Source organism: Leiobunum rupestre, chromosome 8 (genome assembly GCF_980474605.1).
Source record: "Leiobunum rupestre chromosome 8, qqLeiRupe1.1.hap1, whole genome shotgun sequence".
In the NCBI taxonomy this organism is placed as follows: Eukaryota; Metazoa; Arthropoda; class Arachnida; order Opiliones; family Sclerosomatidae; genus Leiobunum; species Leiobunum rupestre.
The window spans coordinates 9209014-9236849 of NC_143391.1; the positions used below are offsets into that span (position 1 = coordinate 9209014).

Below are 27836 nucleotides of genomic sequence, written 5' to 3' on the forward strand. Positions count from 1 at the left end.
TTGTCGCGAATTGAGCCGTTAAGGCTAAGCCGCTGTAAAATTTCGCAATTTTAAAACCGTTTACTAAATATCACCAATTTGGGCATCGTTGATATAAAAAAATATCAGCTAGCTAGGCGAATACCCAAGGCACCACCTTAGGCCTAAGTCAACATGGGGTTCAAGTATACCCGATTAGATTTATTAAGATAGTCTATTTATAAATCCTGAAAACTTGTAATATTTAGTCCCGGAATCGTTTTGGGGCCCCTTCTTATCGAGGGAAATATTTAGTCCCGGAATCGTTTTGGGGCCCCTTCTTATCATGGGAACTATTTAGCCCCGGAATCGTTTTGTCGCCCCTTCTTATCGAGGGAAATATTTAGTCCCGGAATCGTTTTGGGGCCCCTTCTTATCATGGGAACTATTTCGCCTCGGAATCGTTTTGGGGCCCCTTCTTATCGAGGGAAATATTTAGTCCCGGAATCGTTTTGGGGCCTCTTCTTATCATGATAACTATTTAGCCCCGGAATCGTTTTGGCGCCCCTTCTTATCATGGGAACTATTTAGCCCCGGAATCGTTTTGGCGCCCCTTCTTATCATGGGAACTTTTTAGCCCCGGAATAATTTTGGGGCCCCTTCTTATCATGATAACTATTTAGCCCCGGAATCGTTTCGGGGCCCCTTCTTATAATGAGAACTATTTAGCCCCGGAATCGTTTTGGCACCCCTTCTTATCATGAGAACTATTGAGCCCCGGAATCGTTTTGGTGCCCCTTCTTATCATGGGAACTTTTTAGCCCCGGAATCGTTTTGGCACCCCTTCTTATCATGATAACTATTTAGCCCCGGAATCGTTTCGGGGCCCTTTCTTATCATGATAACTATTTAGTCACGGAATCGTTTTGGCACCCCTTCTTATCATGAGAACTATTGAGCCCCGGAATCGTTTTGGTGCCCCTTCTTATCATGGGAACTTTTTAGCCCCGGAATCGTTTTGCTGCCCCTTCTTATCATGATAACTATTTAGCCCCGGAATCGTTTCGGGGCCCCTTATTATCATGAGAACAATTTAGCCCCGGAATCGTTTTGGCACCCCTTCTTATCATGAGAACTATTGAGCCCCGGAATCGTTTTGGTGCCCCTTCTTATCATGGGAACCTTTTAGCCCCGGAATCGTTTTGGTGCCCCTTCTTATCATGATAACTATTTAGCCCCGGAATCGTATCGGGGCCCCTTCTTATCATGAGAACTATTTAGCCCCGGAATCGTTTTGGCACCCCTTCTTATCATGATAACTATTTAGCCCCGGAATCGTTTCGGGGCCCTTTCTTATCATGAGAACTATTTAGTCCCGGAATCGTTTTGGCACCCCTTCTTATCATGAGAACTATTGAGCCCCGGAATCGTTTTGGTGCCCCTTCTTATCATGGGACCTTTTTAGCCCCGGAATCGTTTTGCTGCCCCTTCTTATCATGATAACTATTTAGCCCCGGAATCGTTTCGGGGCCCCTTATTATCATGAGAAAAATTTAGCCCCGGAATCGTTTTGGCACCCCTTCTTATCATGAGAACTATTGAGCCCCGGAATCGTTTTGGTGCCCCTTCTTATCATGGGAACCTTTTAGCCCCGGAATCGTTTTGGTGCCCCTTCTTATCATGATAACTATTGAGCCCCGGAATCGTTTTGGTGCCCCTTCTTATCATGGGAACTTTTTAGCCCCGGAATCGTTTTGGTGCCCCTTCTTATCATGATAACTATTTAGCCCCGGAATCGTTTTGGGGCCCCTTCTTATCATGAGAACTATTTAGCCCCGGAATCGTTTTGGCACCCCTTCTTATCATGAGAACTATTGAGCCCCGGAATCGTTTTGGTGCCCCTTCTTATCATGATAACTATTTAGCCCCGGAATCGTTTCGGGGCCCCTTCTTATCATGAGAACTATTTAGCCCCGGAATCGTTTTGGCACCCCTTCTTATCATGAGAACTATTGAGCCCCGGAATTGTTTTGGTGCCCCTTCTTATCATGGGAACTTTTTAGCACCGGAATCGTTTTGGTGCCCCTTCTTATCATGATAACTATTTAGCCCCGGAATCGTTTCGGGGCCCCTTCTTATCATGAGAACTATTTAGCCCCGGAATCGTTTTGGCACCCCTTCTTATCATGAGAACTATTGAGCCCCGGAATCGTTTTGGTGCCCCTTCTTATCTTGGGAACTTTTTAGCCCCGGAATCGTTTTGGTGCCCCTTCTTATCATGATAACTATTTAGCCCCGGAATCGTTTCGGGGCCCCTTCTTATCATGAGAACTATTTAGCCCCGGAATCGTTTTGGCACCCCTTCTTATCATGAGAACTATTGAGCCCCGGAATCGTTTTGGTGCCCCTTCTTATCATGGGAACTTTTTAGCCCCGGAATCGTTTTGGTGCCCCTTCTTATCATGATAACTATTTAGCCCCGGAATCGTTTCGGGGCCCCTTCTTACCATGATAACTATTTAGCCCCGGAATAGTTTTGGCACCCCTTCTTATCATGAGAACTATTGAGCCCCGGAATCGTTTTGGTGCCCCTTCTTATCATGGGAACTTTTTAGCCCCGGAATCGTTTTGGTGCCCCTTCTTATCATGATAAATATTTAGCCCCGGAATCGTTTTGGTGCCCCTTCTTATCATGAGAACTATTTAGCCCCGGAATCTTTTTTGGGCCTCTTCTTATCATGAGAACTATTTAGCCCCGGAACTGTTTTGGGTCCCCTTCTTATCATGGCAACTATTTAGCCCCGGAATCGTTTTGGGGCCCCTTCTTATCATGAGAACTATTTAGCCCCGGAATCATTTTGGGGCCTCTTCTTATCATGAGAACTATTTAGCCCCGGAATCTTTTTGGGGCCTCTTCTTATCATGATAACTATTTAGCCCCGGAACTGTTTTTGGTCCCCTTCTTATCATGGCAACTATTTAGCCCCGGAATCGTTTTGGGGCCCCTTCTTATCATGATAACTATTTAGCTGCGGAATCGTTTTGGGGTCCCACCCGCACTTCAGGACCTACGGAACCGCTAATTACGCCCCTGTCGCGAGTATTGAAACACCCTCGTTCAGTAGAGTAGGCAAGATTTTGCTTCGAGCGGGGATCCACACCATTAAAAAATACAAAGAAAACCAACAATTGTACATACAACCATTCGTTTCGGGGGGGGGGGGGGGCTATGTCCCCTTGATACGCCACTTCCCTGGTAATTATTCCCTTTGTAGTTGATGAAATAAGCTCAATAAATAAGCAAATACAGGTAGAGCTCGGCGTTTGGATAAGAAATATCAATTTTAATTTATTATCTGAATATTAAATCGTTTTATAACCGCGAATAATATCCATGAATATACAGTTAACCGAATCTTTTATGATTAATCGAAAATTTGGTGGTTAATTTATTTGTTCCGCCGAGCTCTAAATACAGGCACCAAAATTAATTACTTAGTTGTATGGGTTGAGGAACAGGATTTAGTCGATTTTTCTCAGTCGGTTTCTCCAATTTTTACCCTAAATATAAATATGGAATAATAAAAAGACAACTTGATGGTATTGGCTATAGTCGGTCTTTTTACTAAATCTCGAATAGAAAAAAGGGCGAAATCTTCTTTACATTTCGGTCATCCCCGCGAGACGGCTCGTGTCTGAGTTGAATCGATATTTCCATCTACAACATCGTCTCTTTTTCCACCTCAAATCCGTCGCTTCTTCATCACCCTTCTCTCTCTCTCTCTCTCTCTCTCTCTGTCTCTCTCTCTCTCTCTCTCTCTCTCTCTCTCTCTCTCTCTCTCTCTCTCTCTCTCTCTCTCTCTCTCTCTCTCTCTCTCTCTCTCTCTCTCTCTCTCTCTCTCTCTCTCTCTCTCTCTCTCTCTCTCTCTCTCTCTCTCTCTCTCTTTCGCCCGACTTTAAAATTCCGAGATAGGTTATTACGAGTGAAGAAATAATGTCGCGCCAAGGTGTTTTACAAGTCGCAGTCGATGGAATGAGAACTTTGAATCCGTTCGCGAGAGGATCCCAGAAAGGAGAAAGAGCGGCGAAGCGGAGTGCCGGAGAAACGGAAAAGAGCTCGAAGAAAGAACTCTTTTTATGTAAAATTTTGAACGAGGGAGGTGGAGGCGGCATACACTTTGCGAAATGGCTTTCAAATAAGTTAAGAACTTTCAGTTTTCTTCCGCCTTTCTCGATCCTTAGGGGTGTACTCCCGTGATACGAATCACTCTGTAGACTTGGCTATCGTCATCATTGGGGGGGGTTTCCCTCTGTGGAAAAAAGCGTGAGAGTGAAATTACTATTGAATAGTATAGAGTGGTATTACAATGAACCGGAAGTGATACTATCACGTCTTGAAAATATTGTACATTTCCTTTTAACAGTTGCTTGACGATAATATACTCTTTTCAATTGATATTACCATAAGTAACATAATAACAATAAGTATGACAATTAACGAGATTTACAACCAAACTGATTTTCATAGTAATCAAGATGTTTTCTTAGCACAGAGCCCTCTAGTGTCTAATATATGCGAGAGCCGAAATATCTAGTTTTCGATATATATAGGCGGAATATTAGGCTAAAATGATAAAAATTAAAAAAACATTTCGGCGCCACGAGCTCGTGTTTTTTTATCACGCGTGATTCGCACGCGGGCTTCAAAACAAAGCCAAAGCCCCTCGCGACTCCAGAACGTGCTCTCCGATATTAGGCTTAAATTTTTATCAAAAAGTAGTCATCCAAAACGGTAAGTCGCTAGTCCAAGTCACAGCTTGAAGAGAGTATCAGTGCCAAAAAAAGGTTCGGCTAGAAAATTAGCATTAAAGCAATAGGAGTCATACTTATTGATATTATGTTACTTATGATATTACTTCTATCTCTATATCAAAATTATTAATTACTTTTAATCTGCTAAGTTTTCGAATTTGTTTTTACACACAATCCTAAGGGATTTTTGTGTGTTGGGCCCACGTACAGTGTAGCCGTTTCCACCGTATTCCACATAACTCTCCAAGAATAAGGCTTAGAAGGGCCAGGGTAAGGAAATATCATGCCCTCGGTAGCCCGTAATAAATTTTTGAAATCGAATCGCAATTTTTTTTTCCATTTAAGTGGTTTTTCGCGATTTTCGACTTTAAATCTACATACTTGTTTTAAATTAAGAGCGACTTGGTTGAAAAATTTATTTTTAGCTATTACTGTTCATTTCTGAACTACATTTTCGGTTTCATTAAGAAATTTTAATCTTAAGTAAGATTTCTAGCCAATTCGCGAGACCTCATAACCCGCGTTTCGTACCAATTGATACAGACGCCATCTTACTCCAAAATACATGGCGACCTTATTTACAAAACCAGGTAACTCGAAAAATTCACTTTGTCTAAAAATTAATTTAAATGAACGTTTTCGCGTTTCGCTACCTTATTTCCAAAACTAGGTAATTCTTCGCTTGATAGTGTCAAACAATTGACTGCTTTTAAATGAAGATCAACACGAATCTTTTTAAAGAATACGCCATAAAAATGGCAAATGATATTGGCTCGTTGAAAAAGTTTGGGTGATGCGGTTTTTATAAGAACTTTTCTATCAAGGTGTAGTTGTCTTTCAAAGCGATTGCCAAGACCTGAATATATACAATCCGTATTTTTCTCTCGGATTCCCAGCGGGTCGCTCTCTCCTCTCTTTCTCTCTCGAGATGGCGTAGAGGTCGTGATGGTTGGCCACTGAGCCCTTTTGAATTTTTCATGGGGAAACGGGCTCACCCCCTTTTCGAATTCGTAGACAACGGTTCCGGCTGCGGCCTCCTTAATCCATCGCCCGAAAAACGAAAATAAAATACGCGCCAAGAAGAATAAGGGGGGGGGGGGTGGAGGGAGTGCGACGAATTTTATTCAAATCGACCTTTCAAAGGCGAGCCGAACACGTTTACCAAAACACGGCCGCAAATATACGAGCTATCTCCTTTTTTCTCCCAGTTCCTCTCCACCCGAGCGCGGTATTCTTACGGCCGGTGGCTCAGGATACAATATAGATATATATATATTTGTAAGAGGTCACCGGTATTCGGTGTTGGACGAGAGTGCTCTCGGAAAACTTTGGAAGCGAAGAAACGGGCTTAGCTCTTATCGCGTTGGGGTGAGGATCAGAGAATGGTAAGGAAGCTTTTTTGGACCCGTTTTGAGCCGAAGATAGACTTCGGAACGAAGCCCTCGGAAAACCACAGTTTCTTCTCAACCAAATGTGTCGGGGATTTTTCTTCATAGAGAGCACTCAGTCGCGAATTCCTTTCATTTCGGAATATATATATTCGCGAGGAAAAGAGGATATAACCGATGGCCCGTTCTACTCGAATAATACATAGTGAAACAAAGATCTATTTTGGTCTAAACGCGTTTTGTCGCGCATTTACGTTTCAAAGTGTAGTAAGCCCAAATTGGATTTATTTGATCCGAATAGGGTCATTTTAGCGCCCAAAAATCGCGCTAGACTGTAGAATGAAATTTAAGCTTCGCTTCAGGGTTTGAAACGAGTTTATCGTACAAAGCGTATGAACGTTTAAACACACAAAGAATTTCGTTGTATATTTTTCTCGCAACTTTCAAAGACGCGAGGCGAGAATTTCGGCGATACGAAGGTCCAGACGCGGGCGTTAACGGGTCCCTTAATGAAGGTGGCGAGACGTCGACGCGACGCCAAACAACGGGATCCGACGCGCGACCCTTTTCACTTTGGAACAGCGCGCTTTTCCATTTACGTCACCTCAAAAATAAAATACGTCTTTCGCTACAACGTGGCAACAGCCCGAAGGAACACCTCTCTAGAATCAAGCGCGGAACTCGACTTAAGATTTCTCTCGTTTAGGGACCTCTCTACAATACGGGCTAAATGAACAGACAGCCTCCTCCTTCCATCGCCATCTAGAAAAGGTGAAAGAAACGAAATACTTTCGTATTCCGAACAAACATTACGCGAGAAAGCGAGTGAAATTAAAAATAAAGCTGAAAACTTAAAGACGGAAGTATAGACGAAATAGTTGCCCCGAACAGTCCGTGGTGGGTAAAAGGTCATCTCTCGACAGAATGGAAAATGTCGAAGAGTCCAATACGACTTAATTTAGCGCGATATACGGACATATTCTCCGATCCTGTCGGACAGGGGCGCTGTCGAAAGCCGTAGCGTGTACCTCAATTAGGAATCAGCCGCGTCGGAACAGAGAAAGGCATAGAGAGACGCGTTGAGTGGAAAGCGAATCCGTGATGGGGGAAATTTAAAATTTAATCTCAGCCGGCTTTTCTCTTCCTCTAGCGACTAGATTATTAATTATATACACATCCTCGGAAACGGATCGATGGCAAAGTCCAAATTTAGAGAAACAGCAAATACGGGCGACGACGTCGAGCCTTTTCCCCTTTATTCGATACCGCCCCCCCCCGCCTTCTCGATATTCGGAAATATTCGGAACGGATACAAAAGGGATTTTCTCTCTTCGCTTCTTCGAGGAAAAGATTGAGAGCTTAAGTCCAGGGCGCAAAAATATTTACGAAGGTTTTAAATCTCTCTCTCTCTCTCGATATAAGATCCGTTTCCTTTCCGCCTCCCTCTTGGTCCAATCCGACCCGGGTTTCTCTTTTCTGTCCCATTTCACATCCCCCTCGCCTCTCTCTTCGTCAAGCGCGGGCTTTATTTCGAGGCACGGAAGCCTTACGGAGAAGCCTCCTTTACAACTCGGTTTCAAATCCCCAGCGCGCGAGAGGCCTCGACTTTGAAATTCACTAGCAATGCCCCGCCGTTCTTCATTCCATAAACCCTTTGCCGGGGTCGAAAGGGTATTTTATATACTATAAATACGTTATATAAAATGGCCCCCTTCGGTTTGGTCGGGGCCCGTCCAAAGGGGCCTTCGCGTTATTTTCTCCTCTACTTCTTAAAACGCGAATAAATTTAAAATTCCGGCCTCTTTTTCCGAAACAAAGATCCTCTTTCTACAGTCTCTCTTTTTCTTTTTATATATTTTTTTCTATTTCCTCTTTCCCGTCCCCTATTTCCATCCCCCACTCGCATTTATATATACATAAAAAAGGCTGAATTCTCTCGGGAACCACCAAAAGTAGAAAATAGTGGCCGCCAGCTATATACCGAGAAACCAACAAAGAGGGCCTAGGTTTCGCGATAAAAATCTTTATAAGAATATAAATTTAAGCCGGGCGCGGGAACGAGAAAATAAAACGGAGAGCTGAGAAAAGCTTCCTAAAAAGACTCGCGCGGAAAGGAAGGAAATTTATGGGTGGAAAACAAAAATAATGTATAAATTAAAGCCAGGGAAATTCAATTACATAACCACTGATCTCGGATGAATTGTTAACTGCGAGAACATAATCCCCCTCGGAATAAGGCTCCTATTCGAGCTTTACCGTTTTTAGCGCTGCTTATTTTAGTGTTAAGCGTAAAGACTTGGAAATTAGTTACTTAAGGCGTTTCAAATGTCATATTTAGGATAAAATACGTTGGTTTAAAAAAATGTCATTTTTCGTTATTAAATTAAAATTTTACTGTTTTTGTCGTGACTGTTTAGTACGGTAATTATTTCGGTTTCCCCTTTCCATAAACAATTGTCGAGGTTAACGGTAATAGTTAGTGTAAGGAGTTGTTTTCTCACGTGGCATGAAGGGCTTGCCACCACCCTCCTACGCGTTGTAACCCGGCCACCTGATTTAAGGCATTAAAAGTTGCTAGATGACTTGAACCCAAGGTATTGGCTTTGGGTGTTAGCCTAGCTAATTATTTTTTTTTTCATTTTAACTATTAGATTTCCGGTTGCTCAAATTTACGCACACTAGATAGTTTAAACTCGAAACTAATCCGAATTCAAGGGAACCGAATTATTTTTAATGCTATTCACTTGAAAAAAAAACTTAGTTGATTCTCTTAAACTATAACAAATGAAAAAAAAAGATTTAAGAAATAAGTAAATGTAATAATAATAATAATAATAATCAGCTAGGCTAATACCCAAGGCACCACCTTAGGCCTAAGTCATCAAGCGACTTTTGAAGCCATTAATTCAGGTGGCCGGAGTATAATTTACACATTTTACATCTTCTGATGGAGTGAATGTTAAAGGGAATATAACCCGCAAAGCAATCTTTACGGAAGACCCCTTCAATTTTTCAAATGTCCCTGTACAGTGGCGCCAAACATTTTTATAGCCAAAGGCAAGAGCGGCCAGAGCTGCAAGCGTTGGTGTTCCACACCAAATACCCGAGGTTATATTCCCTTTAAACTACTATGCGATGTATTCATCCGCAGTTTGTCTGAAATTCACGCCCCTTAAAAACGACCTTGAGACTGCGATATAGCAAATGGTTTAATTCTAAAAGGCATATAACCTTTAGGATTTCTGTGACTCGAAAAAGGATTTCAATATTGTTCGCTCTCTTCTATGGCTTTTGACATTTTCGGCGCTGAGAAAGTAATCTTTAAATCTGTTTTATTTAAAGGGAGTACGAACTTAATAAAAAAATCGTCTGATAAATCGTGTTACGATTTGTTTTTAACGTTACTAGCGCCAATCGCCTCTGGAGGCATAAATGCGAAATTCGTTGATCCACCATAAGCATGGAAGTCCATACTCCCTTTATTGATTTAGATGGATACTTATCTCGAAAGTGATATATTATTAACTTCTGGTTTTACCAACGAAAGAAAATTTTTGGTTTGATGTATAGTCGTCGGAATTAAATTAGGTTGAAGGGATGATGCATTACCCAAAATGTTTCAAAAATGAAACATTTATATCAGAAGGCTTAAGAAAACGTAAGCTAGCCGCGTCTACATCGCGCACTTACACGTATTATTTTGACGATGAACAAATTCAGACTCTGCGGAGTAAACTCATCATTTGTTTTTAAATTTTATAGTTACGTCTGAGAAATATATAAAGTAATGAAGAAAAATCCCTGGGCGCCGTTTTTTGTTATTTCCCGAGAAATAGAGAGGTGAAAAAAGGCTTTCAACAACGTCTTTTGATGGTGGTGGCGCTTCGAGATGCTTCAAATTGGATTACGGCTAATTTATTCATTCATTATTCGCGCTGTATCGTTCCGCACTGAAATTTGGGCGTCACTCCAGATCATGACGCAACCCGACCGAGCCAGCGTCCCAGTTTTTCTCCTGACCATTACGTCAGGAGGTTTTTTCCATGCGTCGATGAATTTTAAGTTAGCTTCATCCTTCTGCTCTCGCCTTTTACACCGTCCCCGTCGCACTCGACCAAAAATGGTTTAACGCGAAGAGGTTTTTTCGGTCTCGAAGACGTTATACGGGTTTAATCAGAGGCGAGATGAGAATGGAACTTTTGTCGACTCGTTAGAGAGACATTTTCCCGACCGTAATTATCTTGGTCGTAAAATCCTGGCTTAACTCCGTAGAAACTAAATTATCAGTCAACGCTCTCCCTTTTTACTTCGCGAACAAAAAGGTTAATTTTATTTTAGGAGCGCCTGAGTGCTGGTCCTTTTTCCTCCAGAAAGTACGAGAACAAAACGTGTTAAAATGGAATTTCATCCACGTGGATTTGCATAAATTTAAAATTTAATTTTATTTTACGTTTAAGTTATCGATCCTCAATTTGTTTTTGCGTAAATTTATCTCGACCGACCTTGCTATAGGTGAAAGTTCGGAAATTTAATTCCGCGGGAATCCATATCTCTACTCGGAATGCTTATCACGGCAGATTTTCTTCTCGATGTGGCTGACGGTTTTCTGGACGTCACTATGTTAACAAACAACAACGTGAGAGGGGAGCGAGCCTAGAGGGGAATTTTTATCTCTCGTAGGCGGGACCAAAGACGTCAAAGTGATCTTACCATACGCGATCCGACAGGATAGGCATTCCAAGTAGAGGTATGGATTCCTGACTTCCGGTATTATACTTTTTCGGTAGATTACTAATGGCTGTAGGCAAAATGGTTAATGCGAAGATTGAGTAAAATACTAATTGGAGAATGTGTTTTATAGGTGAACTACATTTTGGATGGTCGTATGACTTAAGTGAAATTAAGGTGGACGTCTTATTAGTGTATGCACCATTTTGGTGTACTTTTTATCTGTGAATGTGACATTTAAGTTACTTATAATCAGTATAATCGGTTGTACGTATTGTCGGTGAATCTTTTTTTTAAATGATAATCAGCTAGGCTAATACCCAAGGGCCCACCTTAGGCCTAAGTCATCAAGCGACTTCTTAAGCCATTAATAAAGGTGACCGAGTTACAATGTGAGATTTCGATGAACGTCTTGTCGGTGAAGGCGACATTTGGGGGAGGAAAATTGATTGTGTTGATATTAAATTATAACAATCATACGGATAATATTTAAATCCACACCCAAAATGTCGTCAACACAAACAATCGTAATAAAATAACCTTTAAGCTGATGATTTTCTATATATTTTCCTACGTATGAACTTTAGTAGGTGTTAAATAAGTCAAAACCCCGCGGAGATTCGAAGCAACGGTGGATATTCCGGTGTTCGGGGAGAAGTTGACTCCCAGAGGAATAGCGGGTTGTTTCCGATAATACGTGGAAGATTTTCATCCATTTAGATGGGTATGAATAGAAGATATCTTGGCAACATCAATAATAAAGAGATAATATAGTCATTACAGCACGCGGTTTCCAACGAAAACGAGAGTATCAGGATTTTTGGAGTTGGGAAACAAGCTTATACAAGCGATACCCGAAACTGGATTCTTTGCCCCTTCCAGCGCCACGGGTCGCTATTGTTGTAGTTCGAATTGCGGGAGTATCAAAGCTACCGTGATAGAACCGCGACCGAACCCCGGAGTTCCTAAAAACGGCTTAGCGGGGAAGCGAGGACAAATCCCATTAAAAATGCCATCATCTTGGAAATCCTCGCAAATACACGGCCGCTGGAATAGTACGACTCCAAATCTGGTGGATCACCCGGGGAGAACATATCTCGCCATTCTTGCCCTCCTCATCATTGCACAATGGGCCCACGACGCCTCGCACGCCACCAGAATAAGATGATATAGAGACATCTCTCCTTCCCTCCGTTCGTGAGCGTTTGAATAGGACGCGATATACCGGAGAAGGATAGAGTTGTTGGGGGGAGATTCGCGGAGTTTAAAAGAGAGGAGGACACGCGCGGACGTTTCCTTCTGGAAGCGCGCGATAGATCAGCGCTAGCGAGCCACTTCTTCTGATCCCTAAGATCAATTTCGATCTAGTCAAATGACAAAAAGGAGCGCCCATACGTCGTACAATAGACGCGTGCCCGGAACAGATTTCGCGCGGTGATACTGTCAGATCCACCCCGTCCCTCCTGCCAAACGGTGCCCTTTCCAGCAATTCTCGATTCGCAATCGATGTCTCTCGCCAATTCAACGTCCAGCGGTTCAGTAGTCTGTCTACCAACCGGAGAAACCCCTTAATGTTCAAATCCGATCTCGTTTACATCGCGTGATTAGTTCCGTATACAAAGTCGCTCGATGACTTAGGCCTAGGGTGGTGCCTTGGGTATTAGCTTAGCTGATTATTATTATTATTATTATTATTATTATTATTATTATTATTAACAAAGCTTAGGGAATAAAATGAGCTATCACGCTCTGTCGAAAGCTCATTTTCCAAATTCCTCTTTTTTCCTAATACCATAATTAAGGTAGTACCCCTAAGTATGACACTTGTAGCATAGCTAGTACGTTGATTCTGACTATATCCTTTCTAAACCAAAGATAAATCAGTAAAACGACTAGCAACTCTGTAACCCAGACGTTTAACCTTCTTTGTGATTTGAATTTTTCTATTGGTCATCCGAAAGGAGTCAGAGTTCAAATTCAACCAATCATATAGTACTACGAAATATTTCGTCTATTGCGTAACCATAACGTTGCCTACGAGCACGCGGCGAAAACCAAATTTGCGCGACTAAATACGCATTAGGACTAAAAATAACGGTTTTCAAAATCACGCGCCAAATTCTCGATGTTAGAGGAAGTTGTATTAAATTAGTTTATGGCGCAGCTATTTCAAAGTTTTGTTAGCGTCACTGTGAAGAAAGGATGCGGTAAAAAAAATTCCCAATATCATACTTAGGGGTATTATGTTACTTGATTACCAATGCCATACTTAGGGGTATTATGTTACTTAAGCTAATACCAACACTATATCCGCCTGTAAAGCGATGACGTAGACAATTGTTTTTATTTTTGGTCAAAAGATACAAGCGATATCATTTGGTTTTCCAATGTTCATAAATAACCTTACCAACGTTCTCTAGGAGCAAGTGTGTTCTAAATTTCTCACGATGCGTTTCATAGTTTAAAACAGAAATTTATCCTCGCAATGGTTTAAAATTGATAGGAATTAAGTTATGAAAATTGGATTTCAATTTCCGTAGCTTGGGAATTGATGAAACCTCGAATTAAGGTCTCATTTTGGATGCCTCCTTTCTGGCGATCGCGTACGTTCAGCCGTGGGCGATTACGCGAAAGGCCGATACAAGCGGCAACAACAGCGCCACCCCGCGCCAAGATAGTATTCTTCTGGATTTGGAAGGGGAGTATAATGAGCTAGGCGGTATTAAGCCATTCGTTCCCTCTCCTTATTTACACTCTACACAGCGACTGACGTTCTGGAAAAGGAAATATTTATGACTCGGCGAGGAAGAGATCCCACTCGCCTCCCCTCAGAGAGAGTCGCAGCCTCGTCATTTCGTCGAACGAGCCGGTGAGCTTTCTATCGTTGAAGGATCGAAGAGAAGGGAGAAAAGATTTGCGAAATTTTCCGCCGAGGCCTCGAACGCGGAAAGATACGACTCCAGTCGAGCGGGCACCTATTCATTCCAATTGCGCGGATTTTGGCGAACAAGGTGAACGGACTCGTCCAATTTTTCCATATATATCTGGGCGCCATCTGCTATCAGCGGCCCACATTACGCTTTTCGGCGCGTGTTAGGAAGGCTTCGAATACGGTTCAATATTTAAAAGGGCACAACGTCGGCTTATCTAGTCGAGGACTGTAGATTCCAAATATATTATTAACGGTTATTGCAGTACGGCCGGACTGGAAATAAGTAAAAAGCGGCCCCTCCTCCTCCTCTTCTCCGTGTCTCTCTTCAATAGTCTTAATTCGATGGATGGCACATTGGCTCCATTGTATTAAATAAGAGAATTACGCTAGCCGGGTGGGCTGATGGAGTGGGTGTGCACGTTGCCCGGTTGAAGGGCTGAGTGGGAGGTGATGGTCTACAAAGGAGAAGCGGGCGGGTGGGATAGGAGGGCGAGGGTGGGCGAGCGACTGAAGCGTGCCTTCATTCGAAAGAAGCCAGCTCGAAACGAAAATGGGCGAGTGGAAAATTAAGGGCCCTCAAATACGTACAAATTGGAGAAGAAGCGAGTGAAAAGAGCGAGAATGTTTTAGCCGCTGTTTATCCAATAAGGAAAGTCGGAATAGAAGCGGCCCGCAGCCGCTATTGATTTCTTCTTCAGCCTTCCGGTAAATAGTTTCACTCGGCTTAAGCGACGTATAGCTCCCGTTCAATTAACTCTTTTTCCAGGAGTCTATATATATATATTTTAAACTGATACGAGCAGAAACGGTGCCTCTCGACCATATATTATAATACGTATAAAACTGTAGGGAGAGGGAAATCCGGCCAACTTCGGGAATATAAAGTATGAATAGGGTTAATTGGCTTCCAAACTGCCGCCGCATCCCCCCTACTCCCCCCCACTCTCTTCAGACGATCCCGGCTGAAATCCCATCCAAAGCCTAAAGGTCTGGGCTCCCTCTCAAACGCGTACGTACGGAGGAATCCGGGCGCAGCGAGTGGTCGCGACCTAGTGCGCTATAGAAGCTCTCGGCTCGATCCCGGCTCGTTAGAAACTCTCGAAAGAGGACCCTGGCGTAATTAGCGTCATTAGTCAAGTTGCTAGCGAGAGCTGCTTATTTCAAAATCCACTCGTACGTACCCTACCCGCCCTTTACTCCGCAAACCTGGCCGATACAAATGCCCGAAGAGTCTTAAGTAGATTTAAATCGCTGGTTTCCTTCGGAATAGAAGATTCGGCTGGCGGGCTGCTGGCTTCGATCGACAAACGCCGCCTGCAACATCCGCGGAGAGATGACCCGTGTCGATGGAGAGCGTACAGGAAGGAGGCATACGCGAGGGGTGAGGAGTTTGGAGGGAAAACGGAAGCCCTGGCGCTAACCGATGATTAACGCAATCTAACTTTTACACGCACCTTCTCTCCGCCATTTCTTCACTTACACATTAATTTCTTACTTCCACGTATCTTCGGGATAAATTTTTTTTATTATATAGAATTCCGTTGCGGTTCGGTATTTTCACATTACAATAGGTCCAAATTTTTAACAACGCGCCATCTGGGAGCAACAAACACAGCACTGCCCATACAAGGAGGACGCAACCCTTCAAAAGTCGTGCATTTCCTCGCGTACAGTTTTCATTGGTTAGACGCTTTAGCTCCTGCTGCCGTCCGAAGGGGAAAATTTGGAAATTGTCTTCCTCCGTTGTAAAACGTTCAGCGTAGAGGTTCGTCCAACGAAATCTGTACACAACACTGCGCTAGCATGTTTAAAAAATTAAAAGCATAAAATTATTTTATCCGCGACACGAGCTTAAAATTTTAGTACTTTATTGGCACGCGCGTTTCGCACTTGAACTTCAACTTCAAAAATCTCTATCTTCAATTTTAGCTACATGTATAACCTGTGACGTAGAATAAACATTTATACGTGACTCCCGTATTTTATAGAAACACCTATTTCATGAGAAGGAAATTCAGAATATTTGTACCAATAATTTGGGCAGTTTTCTTAGAAACGTATAAATTGTTGTAAAATTTGGGTAATTTTTGGGTAATTTAATTTTTTTAAAGGGTTTATTACATCAAGCACTACATAAATCATAACGTGGATAACGATTTTAAAAACTCTCTCAAGTTGTTGCTAGGTAACGAAGCTTTTAAAATATCCGCCACGAGCCGCCACAGTTTATTAAAGATTAAGTTAAGTTAGAAGAAACCACCTATGGACTGTGAGAAGGATGAGAAAATACGCGAAATTGTAGATTCGTCCATAATTAAAAGGGATAATATAGCTAAATCCTAAACAAATTAGAAGAAATTAAAAAACTTACTAATAACTCGTACCAATAGGTCTTCGAGCAAAAAACGCGACACTCGGATCAAATAGATCTTCGAGTAATAATCAAAATTAAAAATAAAAATTTAGCTATATTATCCCTTTTAATTATGGACTAATCTACTTTTTCGCGTATTTTATCATTATTAAAGATTAAAACGCTTTCAAAATAAAAAAAACCCAATTAGTTTGCCAAAATAACGAGGAATTATTGAGCGGGAACGCAAAATTGGCTTTTGTAAACATTCGCTTCGTTTCCGTAGCTAGTCAATTTCGACTTTGTGACTTAAACATGATTTCGCTCTTATGTATACCTGGTAGTAATTATGTCAACAAGTTTCCTCGAAATTAACCGATATTTATTACGTTGCTTACGGTTTTGCATTATTTAAACGCGGTATATCAGATTTAATTTATACGTTCGGGCTAACCTTTATTTAATCATTGAAGTTTCTAGGCCTTTGTACTAGCCTTTTCAACTCCCCAAGTAATGGAAGGCAAAATAGTTTACCAAATGTCTACTTAATTTAATTAATTCATCCACATTTCTATTATTTTAATAACTACGACTTTCAAGCTAGTTATTTGGAAAATACTAAACCAGATAAAATTTCTAATAAATATTGAAGGGATTATAAATTGTTTATCGTATATTACGAAACGGAAACCAAAGGAAAAGATAAACTGCGCATGGGAGCAAAATGTTTTATTAATTTATGAATTGAGTGACTTCTTGCGTTTTCCAATTGCGTGCTAGAAATATCAAGAATAAACCCGATGAGAAGGATATGGTTTTAATGCATCCTCAAAATATACTACTCCCCCTATGTGAAATGTAAAAATTTCACTGCGTTGGTAAGTATATTTACATATTAATAAACTTTTTTATGTAATAGTAAGTCATCACATGATGTACTTCTCCCATAATATCTATTTTTCTTGAAATTGATGTGAGATCCTGAGATAATAAAAATAACAGTGTAAACTTATAAGAGATAAAATTTACTTCTGGTTATAGTTTACATTAAGAACTTATTTTAATAAAATATAATAATAATAATATACTACCCCAAATATTTTCTTTCGCGAATATTATGTCCAAATTTCGATTAAACTATAGAGTCAAAATACAATTCGGTTTGTACCAAATAATTTTGATCAAATTAGAATACATCTGAAGTTCATACTTTGTAATTGGATCAAAAATAACCCATTTTTGGATTATAATTTTCGATCAGAATAAAATTTGGATACGCAATCAAATGTTAGTTAAGGTTTTCAACACTAATTTAGGTTCTTTTTTAGACTACATAAGTTTGTCAAAACCGTCGAAACCGGAGCGAGAAATCGATAGAGGAAGGTTCCAATTAGAAAGCGATATTTTTTTTGGGTTTTTTTGAAGTTCCTCCATTTCGTCGACTTTCTTTGTAAAGACAGCATTGGGCGGGGGTGGTTACAAAACGGCGCGCACAAAGGAATACCAAAAAAGAAGCGCCGAGAATGTTTCCACCAAATTCTTCTCTCAAATAAACCGTCTCTTTGAGAATTGTAGCGTCCTCTTCTCAATTCTCGCTCGGAAAGAAACAAGAATGAGCGAGACGTTAAAAATAGCGTGCGTTGGCTATTACGCAACTGGAAACTACCTCCACCACTTCCAAAAATTGTTCCTTTTTGGAGAGCGGATAAACCGAGGATATGGCGCCCAGAAAATGATGACGCGTTGCGCGGAGAATGGCCTAATTACTTTATAATGTACTTTGTAGGCGTTGAAATAGATTGTAAACTTGCCTCACTCCGGCGCGAGTTTTCATATTAGCTAAACATTATTACGTTGTCTCCGTGACTCTAGGCCGCAATTTAAAAGTTGTCGCTTTCCATAAATCTGTCCCGCATGAGTCGACATCGTTTACTCGAGCGTCTGAAAAGTACGTCGCTTAGCCGACAAAAATTCTTTATCAACGTATCCCGCGCGCGTATTCCCCACTGAAGGACCCGACGGCGATTTCTCGAAGTTCGTTCAACTTCTAAGCGATATTTAAACATTAACCGCGATTTTACCAGCTTAAAAAATTTGAAAAATATTCTTCTATTGATTTGAAGGAGAAGGTTAATTTAACTTTCACCTAACTGTACTACGGGCCCCATTTTAAATATTTCATTAAATCATATTTCAAAATTTACAGCGATTTTACCAGCTTAAAAAATATAAAAATATGAAAAATATTGATTTGAAGGAGAAGGTTCATTTAACTTTCACTTAATTGTACTATGGTCCCAATTTTAAATATTTAATAAAATTATATTTCAAAATTAACCACGATTCTACCAGCTTAAAAAGTATAAAAATATTTAAAAAATATTCCTCTATTCATTTGAAGAAAAAGGTCAATTTTTTAAATTTAATTTCTCAACTAACTAAAAAAAGATAAGGTAGTTCATAAATCGAAACTACTACTGGTGGGAAGCTCATCCCTAAGCACCGGTATGCTGCTACTCAAACACTTCTACAGGCGTTTTGATCTACTTTTGGCCTAATATTAAAAACGTTTTTTTTTGCGACAAATTAATATTCTAAAAATAAAATGATCCAAATATAAAATAATTATTATAAGTACATAGGCCGAAGCCATTATGCTTAGAAATTTAGGGAAAGGTGCGCTTCGTGAAAGTTTCATCGTTGTTAGAGGGTATGCTGTAGGGGGCCGAGGTTTCCCTCGAAAATACATCAATTTGTTGGAAGCTAGAGAAAAGGGGAGAAAGAGCGGGTGGATGGGGACCTCCAACGCTATTATTAAGATAATGACAACCCTCGGAGTCTCTTTTACGAAGATTTTTAGTTGGAAAATCAGGCGCCCATTCCCAGGCTGACATTTAACGAAGAGAGAGAAGCTTAATATCTCTGGCCATCGAGTGACGCCAGCAATTTGGCTCTTCGAATTTAATGCCTTGTCTAGTCGAGTGCCGCTCCGCGCCGAGCTATATTAAAGGAAACGCTATCGGATCGTTTCAGGCCACTTTAAACTGACACCCCTTCGACGACTTCTCAGCGCCGCCTCCGACACCGGCCAAAGCCGCGAGGGGTCGCGTATCCGTAGTGGCGTCGAACGGCTGCGCTATCCTCTCTTTCGGCTCTCTAACTCCTTTGTTAAACAAACCCAAATTTGTTTCTCGGGTAAGATTTTTTTATCCATTCGCCATATAATGGTACTTATGGACGTGGCTAAGCCTTTGGGGTAACGCGGACATTTCGCCTCGTTTTCCTCCGACTATTTTCATCCGCGTTAGGAAGCGGGTGAGGTCGAATTACCTCCGTATACAATACGCTTCTCTGCCAATGGAAGCGAGAAAGTTGATTATGAAAAATTATTCATCATCACGCAGCGAGCCAAATCGAGAGAAGAGAAAGAGGCAAAATTAGAGCGAGGATTTGCTAGCTTTAAAACTTTTGAAAAACTGAGATTATAGAGCTTCGATGTAAATCGCCAGTAACAACCTATTGGAAAGTGTGGAAAAAATTTGAATTGCTAACTTATCGGTAGTTGGGAGGGAAGAGAAAAGGGGGAGGTTATTAGGGTGTTGAGATTGAGAGCTTGGCCGGGAAGCCCTCTCTCGCTCGAAATATTGATTTTTTTTTTACCCTCTCCTTTCTTCTTCCGCGTAAAGGTGCGACGGCCCCTTTTCCCCGGCGAACGCTCTTTCTAGCGGGGATGCTAATAGCTCACTTTTTAAGAGAGCCAACGCCCGCCTGTCGAAATAAAGGAATTAAAACTTCTTTCAAACTAAGGGACTTTATAAAAACTGCGCTTGCCAATAAAAGTATTTATAAAACGAAGAATAATTAAGAGTACGCGAATCTTTCACAAATATCACCAGCTGAAAAGTTCAATATAACAAGTTGGCCAGCCAAAATATACCTCTCCTCGGAAGAGTTTTTAATTTTCAGTGAAGCGTAACTGTATCCGTGGTTCTGCGGTAGAACGCTAACCTGTCGTGCAAGAGGGCTCGGGTTTGAATCCCGGCCGATTAAAAAATTATACTACACCCAATGACAAAAAGACGGCGCTTTTGGAAAAACCTTTTCCCTGATTCTAAGAAACTGGGTACGCAGTGATTACCCTTTGCCCCGAAAATGCGAACGCGTTCGCCGCCCTGACAGACAGATAGACACGGTGGTTGTATAACCCCTCCTAGGGTACAAAGTCCCCTCGGAGAGGTAAAAATAGTGAAACCTAAATAAAACTCGCGGTCTTTTTCAATTTAAAGTGTTGGTTGCACGAAAAGTCGATAGTAATAAAATCAAACGATTGAGAGCTTACTTTGAAGCCCTGGAAGTTATCTTTCCAAAAATGTCACGGTTGAAACAAATTTCCAAGCCTACTAATTTTGGGTCCAAAACTGACCTTTTTCAATCCCTAAAATCCAGAAATTTTGGGCGAATTTTTCTCCTCCGTAGCACGAGCAAATCTAAGTTGTAGTTTTATTACTAAAGTAGAAGGAACTGATTTGGAGGGATTCTGTTTACTTGTAGAAGTTTTCAAACCCGAGATTTTTAATCATAATATTAGGCTCATTATCGAAATAATTTTTTTTACGAAGAATAAAATAATAAAAGTTTTACAAGGCTTGTTTCGGTTTAAAAATTTTTTTCTAGTATACGTAGCCTTGTGTATGACTATTTCAATTACTACTGCGTAAAAAATTTCCTGGGTGTTAAATCAACCTGCTTTTGATCCCAGATGTAAAGAAGTATATTACAGACAATTACCCAATGATACGCTTCGCATTTTCTGACGTCACGGGTGCCTAAAATAGTTTTAGAAGTCTGGAAATTCGGCGAAAAACTCGATTTCCACCATTTCGACTTCTTTTTATAATAATTCAAAGACCACTTAACCGATTTTGATGAAATTTTCTGTACTTGCTATTAAATGTTTGCTCTTTTAAATACATTATTCATTATCCTTAGCTAAAATTTCGTGCAACTAACACTTTAAAGGGATAATGAAATGGAAAAATAACCTACTTTTATTGTATTTCACTTCCAAAAATATTCCTATTTTCGATCTCCATTCGTTAAAATAGTTAAAATTCAAATTTAAAAAAAATAAAAATTTGACGAAATCGGGCCTAAAACGTTAAAAACCTGATTTTTTTACAAAGAAAACGCTTTAAGAGTGAAAACGGAAGTAAATAAAGTAATGAACAACGGGCGGGCGAGAAGCGTTTCTCCAATTGGCTGAACATTGGACGTCAGTATTCGAAGCGGCATTTTGAAAGTACACTGAGATTCCGAGAAAAGTAAGCCCGAAACGTTTTAGGCCTGATTTCGTCAAAGTTTTTAATTTTTTAAAATTTGAATTTTAACTATTTTTCCATTTCATTATCCCTTTAAGGAATTCAAACTTCTTTCAAACTAAGGTACTTTATAGAAAATAAAAGTTTTTATAAATCGAAGAATAATTAATAGTACGCGTCACAAATATCGCCCGCCAAAATAATATAAATAAAAAGAGTAAAACCTAAATAAAACTATCTGTCTATTTTTTCCCGGAAGATATTCGAACTTGGGTACCATTAAACTGTATTGCAGCCCGCAGAAATTCTTCCCGAATTCAAATATTGACTGCCACATTTTCAATAAATATTCGAGTTCGCGGGCAGGTTGGTTCGCTTCCGAGTTTTCCGCGATACTTTACGTTTATTGGGTAAGATTTCACAGAGAGCACTTTCTCATTTTATACGCCAAACAACAAAATCTCCCTTCCCCTTCCCGATCAAGAACGAGGTCAAATGTTACGTTCGAACCATAAACTACATACATATTTACCGGTCCCCGAAAAGATGGCCTATTCATCGTATGGAGCGCGTTCGTAAACCTTCCGTTGATAGACCGGTACGTATCAAAATCGTCTATATTTTCCGTACAATCAACTCAATCCGATTCGAATATCAAAATCGAGCGATACGAATTTTCCGTTGATAAGGTACACTATGGATGGAAATTTACACGGACGGATGTAAAAATATGGTAAGCGAATGGGAACGCGCCTTTTTTGGGAGGGGGGGAGGAATGTTGGAAAAAAAAGCGAGCTCTCTTGATATAGTGGAACGGTGGAATAGATTTCACTTTATCCGTAGCGTTATACGGGCTTCGATTCAGTTACGTGGATAGGGGTAAAAAGTTGGAAGAGAGGAAGTAGAGTGATAACAGTTGACTAGACCAAATACGTCCGAGAGAGAACGGTGGAGGAGAGGCGGTAAAGAGTATCGAAATTCAATAAGGCAGCGTTCCGGATTAGTACAGGCCGGTTCTGGAAAAGGGCCATCGGGTTGGAAACCGCCACTTGGCCTCGTCGACACCGCGAGGGCAATGCGAGGAAGAGCACCCACTCGGTTACAGTAGAAAGAGCCTTTATTGTCGACAAAACCCGGATACCCCTTAAGGGTATCGACTCACCTCCCGCTTTAGAGTAAAGATTTTCGACGCGGAGACGTTTGCCTTCATCCGAGTTCAGTTTACCATCCCAAACTTGAACGTCCGACGAGGGGACAAAGTCAAGAAAAAAGTGTCACCGAGACACGCCATAGAGCGTGCGGGATTCTAAATACGATAGAGAGAGTGGACTCTGACCGTGGCTCCAACTGCGCGGAGGCGAAACTTTCCTCCGCCAAAGTAAAACGTATAAAATCAAATTTCTCAGTTCGGACGAAATCTGTTACTGTCATCAAATCCAGCGCTCTTCTAGTCTGCCAATAGATAGATTCCATTCCCCGGTTTCATTTCGATCGGCGCGCACCCTACCGACACTCGATGAAAGAGAGAATCTAGAAAGTCCGTGACAGAAAACGTTTCGTTCCATGCCACTATCAAAATCTATATAAATACAGAGTGGGACTTCGTAATATACGATTTGTAACTTTAAATCTTCTCCGTCGGCGTAGGCGAGAGGGCGCGGGCAGTGAGAAAAATAACTTTGGCGGCCCACTCACTCCTTTATAAGGAACAGCACGCGCTCCGTTATAGTGAAAGTCGATTTTGTGTCGAATAGGGCTGGAAGCGTAGGGGCCGAGGCACCAAAAAATAAAACGCATTTTTTTCCACACACACAGCGGAGTATAATAAAGATGGCGCCAGGGGGGAGGTCGAAGAACAATTTCGATGATGGATAATGGCGTGCGGCGTATGAGGCGGAAAATGGCCACGATTTAGCAGCGATCCAAAATAATTGTTTCCGAGATGGCAATAAAGATCCTTGAATATACCTTCACTTTCGCGATATAATATTTTAAACGAATTGATAAATATCTCGAATCCGTACGTGAATCAATGCTCTAGTAAATAAAACAATCTATATTAGAAACAATGAGATAATGTAATAAACAATTTTTAATTGTAGCATCCTTTTGAAGCGAGGGGTCTGACATTCGGAAAAATCACGTACACTCTACTAGTGCTCGGAATTGTTTATTCATTATCCACAAATTTTCCGATTTATTTAAAAAACGTTGGTAAAATAATATCATTTTAACCAAGCGTTTATTTGAATAAAAGTGGCATTTATTTAAATAATTGTTTGTTTTATTTAAATAATAGGCTTATTCACTTTCGATTATTTAAACATTTTACAACTTTTATTCAACTATTGGTTATTTAAATAAATATTATTTAAATATCGCCGAGCTTATTTTATTCGTGGATAAAAATTAATCGAAATCCAAGCACTACACTCTACAGAAAAAAATATTTTAGAAATCTTGAAATCAACTGGAAATCCCGAAATCTGGATGAAAACCAGAAATCAACACGAAAATTATGCTCTAAAATCACTTTGAGATTCAAAATCCCGTACGAAAAAATTTGAAAATGTCTAACCCCTCGGATCCTGTGCATTTGAAGGACCAAAGAATATTTGGTCGATAAATGCGTGTTTGATGTTTTCTAGTCGCGTTCACGGTAAACAATTTAGCATTTTTCAAGGAGTAAATGACGGAAGAAAATCGAATTTTGAAATATTACATCAGAGCAGACCTCATAAAGATAGAAGTTTTCAAGGCGATCCAAGTCCATATTGGCTAGATCGTTCTCGTGAAAAGAGTTCTTTTCTTCTTACCGTCAAACCACTCCTTCCACGTAGAGATTGTAAGTTATCTTGATGCTGGTTAGAGGGGTTTTTCCCCGAGCTCTCCGGTTTCTCCTTTCCATAAATACTTTCTGAGGTTATCGGTAATAGTAAGTGTAAGGAGCTGTTGAAACGAAGAGCTTACCACTACCCTCCTATACGACATTTAACCCGACTTAGGCTTGCGTTGTTTTGTTGGGTATTATTATTCTGGTAGTGCGGATAAAAACATTGAATATCGTTATTGAATATTACTATAATTATCCAGTTTTAAATGATTAGGGAATTCATTTCTAGATGATAGTAAAAGACAAAATGTAAACATTTAAAAAAAAATGATCAGGCTGGTTAATCGCGTAAACAGGATAGGATGTTAAAAAACAATTATTTTTCCATACAACATTTCAAAAGAAAAACAAGTTTGTTAAAAAAAAAGACCAAAATGGCTCAATTTCGATTTGGTAGTTCGAATTTCAACTGTCCGAATTGTGTTGAAAATATTCCAATGACCGTTTGTACGAACTCTAAAAACGTGGTGCATGTGTACGAAATATGGTTTCAATGTCCGAACAAACATTTTTGAGTTTTTAATGCATCACTTAGTATTTTTTCTTGAAATATGAAAACCAAGTTATATTTTTCGAACATTATGGTATTTTTAAATTTAACCTAACCCAACCTAACTTCACCCCACCTACCTCCAGCCAACCTACCTACAGCCAACCTACCCCTTCACCCAACCAATACCTTCATCCAACCTTTACCTTCACCCAACCTATACCTTCACTCAACCTATACCTTCACCCAACCTATACCTTCACCCAACCTATACCTTCGCCCAACCTATACCTTCACCCAGACTTATTTAACCCAACCTACCTTCACCCAAACCTACCTTCACCCAACCTATACCTTAACCCAACCTACCTTTACCCAACCTTATTTTACCCAGCCTAACTAACTTTTACGGTAGTTTTCAAAACACAAACGACGAACAAAAAAATTTAAACTTAATAGCCATTAAAAGTAATATTTCATCCGGAAATGAAAAAAAATTTAAGTTCACAATAAAAAACTATTTTCATTTTAGATTCTTACAAATGATTTTCGAACATTTGCATTTCCATTCGAACGATTGAAAGTCGAACAATAGCGTGTGCCCCTCAGTTTCGAACCCTGTAATGGTGTATAAAAAGTTTCGAGCCAAAAGCAACTTTAAATGTATGATTTCAAATGATCGATTTACGTAATGATCGAGAGTGAAATTTGCCAAGACAAATTATGGGTCAGCCCTATTGCACTCAAACGGACAGCTTTAACCGACCTATCGAAAAATACGTACGGCGTTAAACTCGCTTAACTTTTGAGTGTTGATCGTTCGATTTTTTAAATCAAGCCACGGTCCTGGCGCGGCGTAAGCTATAAATTGAAAATCGCGTGCTATTGAGACGCGAATCGAGGCAGCATCGTGCTTTCGTAAAATCAATGGCATACGTAACTATTTAACGATCACAGCCCGGAACATTCGGGGCCAAGTATTATTCGTATTAGAACTAACATTAAAACGCTTTGTACGTTTTTTCCCCATATTGCGTACGATTACTGACGAGGAAGTGTATTTTCGCGTGTCTTTGATCCAGGTACATCTCTTCGACTAGTGATGTTAGACGTCCCTTCGCCAACGGTGGTCGGAGAGTCGGTGGAACTGACTTGCAGTTTCGATTTGGAGAATCAAAAGCTGTACGCGGTCAAGTGGTACAAGAACGACGCGGAATTCTATCGATACGTCCCGACCAACTATCCGCCAACGCACTACCTGCCCATGCCAGGAATCAGGGTCGACGTAAGTATATACCATTACGACAAACGCGACGCGTTTACAAAATCCATTACGTCCAGCCCCCAACGACGTAAGTCCTTACGCGTGCCTCCTTCGAAACGGCCAGAGTGAGAGAGAGAGAGAGAGAGGCCGGGACGCTGACGCGAGATAAGAATTAATACGCGAAAGTACAAGGCCGACACGTTCTTTAAACTTTTTCGAAGGTGACTTGTAGAATCCATTATTAATTACCGGTTGTTTCGACTACAAGGACGGGAGCAGAAGCCCGCTCTTTTTTTTTCCAACCCTTCTCGCGGGCGTGAACATCTTTATCTATTAAAAGGCGCGTAGAATGTTTAATTCATGGCGAATCCCCGTCAGCGAATGATAGGCCTTATCGCTCCATTTTTCTTACGGCGAGCCATTCAAGCAGCGACGCGAATGCCGCCAAAAAGGACCTCTCGATTTAATTAGTAAAATCAAGTCTAATGGTTTAGTCCGGTACAAAAGGGCGAGCCTGGAACCCCCGCCGGAGAACAGAAACGGAACGAAGAAAGAGAAATGAACCCCCTTCCGAGTTCATTTCGGTTCGCGACGCGTCTTTTCCAGCTGCCCCTTCTCTATCCTAGTCTTTGGTCGCTCGCTGTTCGGTCGAGTTTAAAAATAACCCTACGGAATCGATATGGCAGCCAAGTAGAGGAAGCGCTACTCGACGGGGAATTGAGAACGACGAGGCTTAAGCTCATACGAAAGGGTAGCGTTCTCATCATGTTCTTACCCAGACGCACCTCTCCCGGATTCGTTTAAGAAAACAAAAGACGCGCTAATTGCGATAGATTTAAGCGTATGTCGACATACAGCCCGGCCTCTCTCTCTCTACCAAAATACAAGGCACCACTCTGGAACATTCTTATAAGACCCTACGAAAAAAGTAAGAAACCCCGAAGCCGTATATACCGTCCCCGAGAAATTAACGCCGATGATTTAGGCCTAGGTTAAGAGCGCCGGTAATTATATTGACCGTTACCAATAGCTCGCGTAATTGAATCATAAGATCCTCAGACCGAAGAAAATACGCCTTGATCACGAGCTATAATTTACTTACGTAATAATAAGGAAGACTTCACCCGAGGCTTAGCATATCAAAACGAATATACTAACAACGTTAAATTAAGCCTAAATTAAGAAACCGTGTTGAACACGGTTGCGTAATTAAAGTTTTTACATCGCGACTAAATATTAAAAATAATTTCAAAGCCGTTAGTGGCTCTTTCGTAAAGCTGTTAAAAAATAAAGTGAAAAATTTTATTATTATATTTTACGGATTACGTGTCTGGAAAATATAATTATCTTTCTTCCAAACTTATTTATTCGCGGTTTGCGAATGTATTTTAACTACACGCGGAAAAACTATTTAAAATGAATCCGAAATCTTTCTTTAATTCGTACACGAGCAGATAGGGGGAGCTTCTTAACTCTGGCGTGTTCGCGTGAAAGAGGGAATAAACAGGGGGGAAGGAAATACGCGTTTAGTGAATCCGGTCACGTACTACCGAGAGTGAACTGGGGGGTGGGTTGATATTTACAATGAAATTTATTCATTCCGGGTGTCGTTCGAACCCACCCCACTCGGAACTACAGTCCGATTCCGCTTTTGACTATCGATCAACGAAACTTATACAGAGAGACCCTTCTGTTTTCTC

General features: G+C 40.8%; 1 protein-coding gene across 2 annotated transcripts in view; it reads left to right on the forward strand.

Moving 5' to 3' along the window:
* Positions 1-27836, forward strand: part of LOC149932338 (uncharacterized) — a 96971-nt gene that overhangs the window by 48054 nt on the left and 21081 nt on the right. For both annotated transcript variants that reach the window (XM_090155537.1, XM_090155538.1), the window contains exon 3: positions 25955-26157. In XM_090155537.1, coding sequence (XP_090011663.1) covers positions 25955-26157 — 203 coding nt within the window. The remainder of the gene's footprint in view (positions 1-25954; positions 26158-27836) is intronic.